At 36.0% G+C, this 2,118-nt stretch overlaps 1 protein-coding gene across 1 annotated transcript in view; it reads left to right on the top strand.

Moving 5' to 3' along the window:
* Positions 1 to 2,118, top strand: part of scn4aa (sodium channel, voltage-gated, type IV, alpha, a) — a gene marked incomplete at both ends in the record, with an annotated part of 14,614 nt that overhangs the window by 7,235 nt on the left and 5,261 nt on the right. Inside the window, 2 exon segments of the mRNA XM_014032588.1 lie at positions 1,112 to 1,282; positions 1,375 to 1,504. Of these exon segments, the coding sequence (XP_013888042.1) occupies positions 1,112 to 1,282; positions 1,375 to 1,504 (301 nt within the window).

Consider the following 2,118-nt stretch of genomic DNA (forward strand, 5'->3'; position numbering starts at 1 on the left):
TGAGCAGTTAGATTTTATGTAATGACATTTATTAGGAGGTGACCTCCCCCCCAAAAAATGCAGAAATGACTATATTGTATTAAAATAATTAATTTGTGTTAAATTTAGGATACACTAGTCTAGCTGTTTCAGTTTATATACATAAATCAAGGCTGCACAAACCTTTTCCCCAAAATTAAAATCTATCTGAGGGCTGCGGCCAAAAGCAATAATATAATTCATGAAATACAAATACTTCTTAAGTACAGTCCTTTTATTTTAATGATTATGTCCTGCTGGAGTGTGACATGATTTGTTTGTGTACAAAGTAATACGATATCAGAATTTTTTACATTTATACTTCTCATTCAACTACAATTAAATTCACTATCTAGGAGGCAAAATTTATATGGATACTATTAATATTTTACAATAACAATCTGGAATAAAAACAAGCAAAATGAAATATAAGTAACGACTTCATACTTCGTGCCTTTTTTAAAAATGTAAGGATTAGAAAGTACAGATAATTGTGTGAAAATGTAAGAAGTAGAAGTAAAAAAGTAGGCTGAAATATAATTACTCAAGTAAAGTACAGATACCCAAAAATTCTATTTAAGTACAGTAAAGAAGTATTTGTACTTAGTTACTTTACAACTCTGGCATTAATTAGTACACAACTGTCAAAAGGTTTAATAAACTGTAAAAATAAAGGCAGTTTATTCTACAGTCTGCGTGCTACTGATTTAAAAAAYGAGTCTCCTAAAATGAATGTGGTGGAGGATTAGAAGCATCAGGTTAGATTAACTCAGATTGTGAAAGGAGAAGCATGGCTGAATCAAGTCAGGAGCGTTTCCACGCAAAGCTCTGAAGACTGTATCTCACAGTGGGTCCAATCGGCTCCAACAAATCAGCAACTAAAAAAAAAACCCAACAACAGCAGAGCATCAGCAGTGTGGAGGAGGGTCACGTCAGCTTAGAAGGGGGTCTTACAGCTTGGTTCAGACTACCAGATGTATGTAGGTACAAGACGAAAAGTGAAATTAGTCCAAGTGAAAGCTGTGCTTTAATAAAAGCAAAAATTACAACTGATTATTGACAGAAATAAACTGAAATTTTCCTTACCAAACAGGCTCAGCTTCATGGAAGTCGAGCGACTTTGACCAGTAAAAAGTCTCTCAGTCACCACACAGTGYCTGAAAAGACAGAAAATGAGAACGGTCTCAAGCAGGACGAGGCTGTGAAGGACTGTAACGGCAGAATTATTCCCCAGTTGATGATCAGAGCACCCACCATGGACGAGGTTAGTTGGTCRCTCTTACATTGGCTTTTGCCTCTTTTATCTAATGTGTTGCATTTATAACCACTCAAAGGATTTCTAATCATATTCTATAGTCTGCTGTAGATTATGAGCTGAAAAGGAGGTCACCGGACTCACTGCACAGTAYGCTTCATCTGGATGAGCCGGTCCTGAAACAGAGATCTGGAAGTGCTATGACTGTGGCGACTGCAGCTGCTATGGAAGGTACAACGTGGCGATAGAAAGGGTTAGAATTGTATTTATATAAACCACAATGAAATTTTTGAGATTGGAGTTGTTTTAAGACAGCAGCAATGTCAATTCTGTCAGAATTAAACTGTTTTTTTCTAAATTGAAGTTATTTAAAGGGATCCCCGATTAGTTGTAACATTAAACTTTATTTGATAAACATAAATTTTAACTGTAAAATAAAGACTGTAAAATACTGTAGGCTGTTTAGTTTTGTAAAAAAAATTTTATGGATAGTTTTGTAAATTTTTAAAAATATATTTTAACATGGACGGAGCCATTTTATTTACATGCTAAGCATTCTGGGTAAATGATGATGTGGGTAGATCATCGGTGCGAGGCTGCTAGCGAGCTATATCCACCCTGAAGGTTAATCTTGGACATTATCTGACTATCGACTCTTTTAAATGAAACCAGAGAGCGTTGACAGAGAGGAGAAGGTAGAAATGACTCAGCCTGGAACTGAAAATATAGAACAGAGCTGCTTCATGGAAGAACCTCAGCTTAGCCTGTTAGCCGTTGTGCTAGCACTGACGCTATATTGCCTTATAAGTATTAGCTCAGCGCTAGTGCCACAAACAAGCTAAACT

Source organism: Austrofundulus limnaeus, unplaced genomic scaffold (assembly GCF_001266775.1).
Source record: "Austrofundulus limnaeus strain Quisiro unplaced genomic scaffold, Austrofundulus_limnaeus-1.0 Scaffold7, whole genome shotgun sequence".
Lineage (NCBI taxonomy): Eukaryota > Metazoa > Chordata > Actinopteri > Cyprinodontiformes > Rivulidae > Austrofundulus > Austrofundulus limnaeus.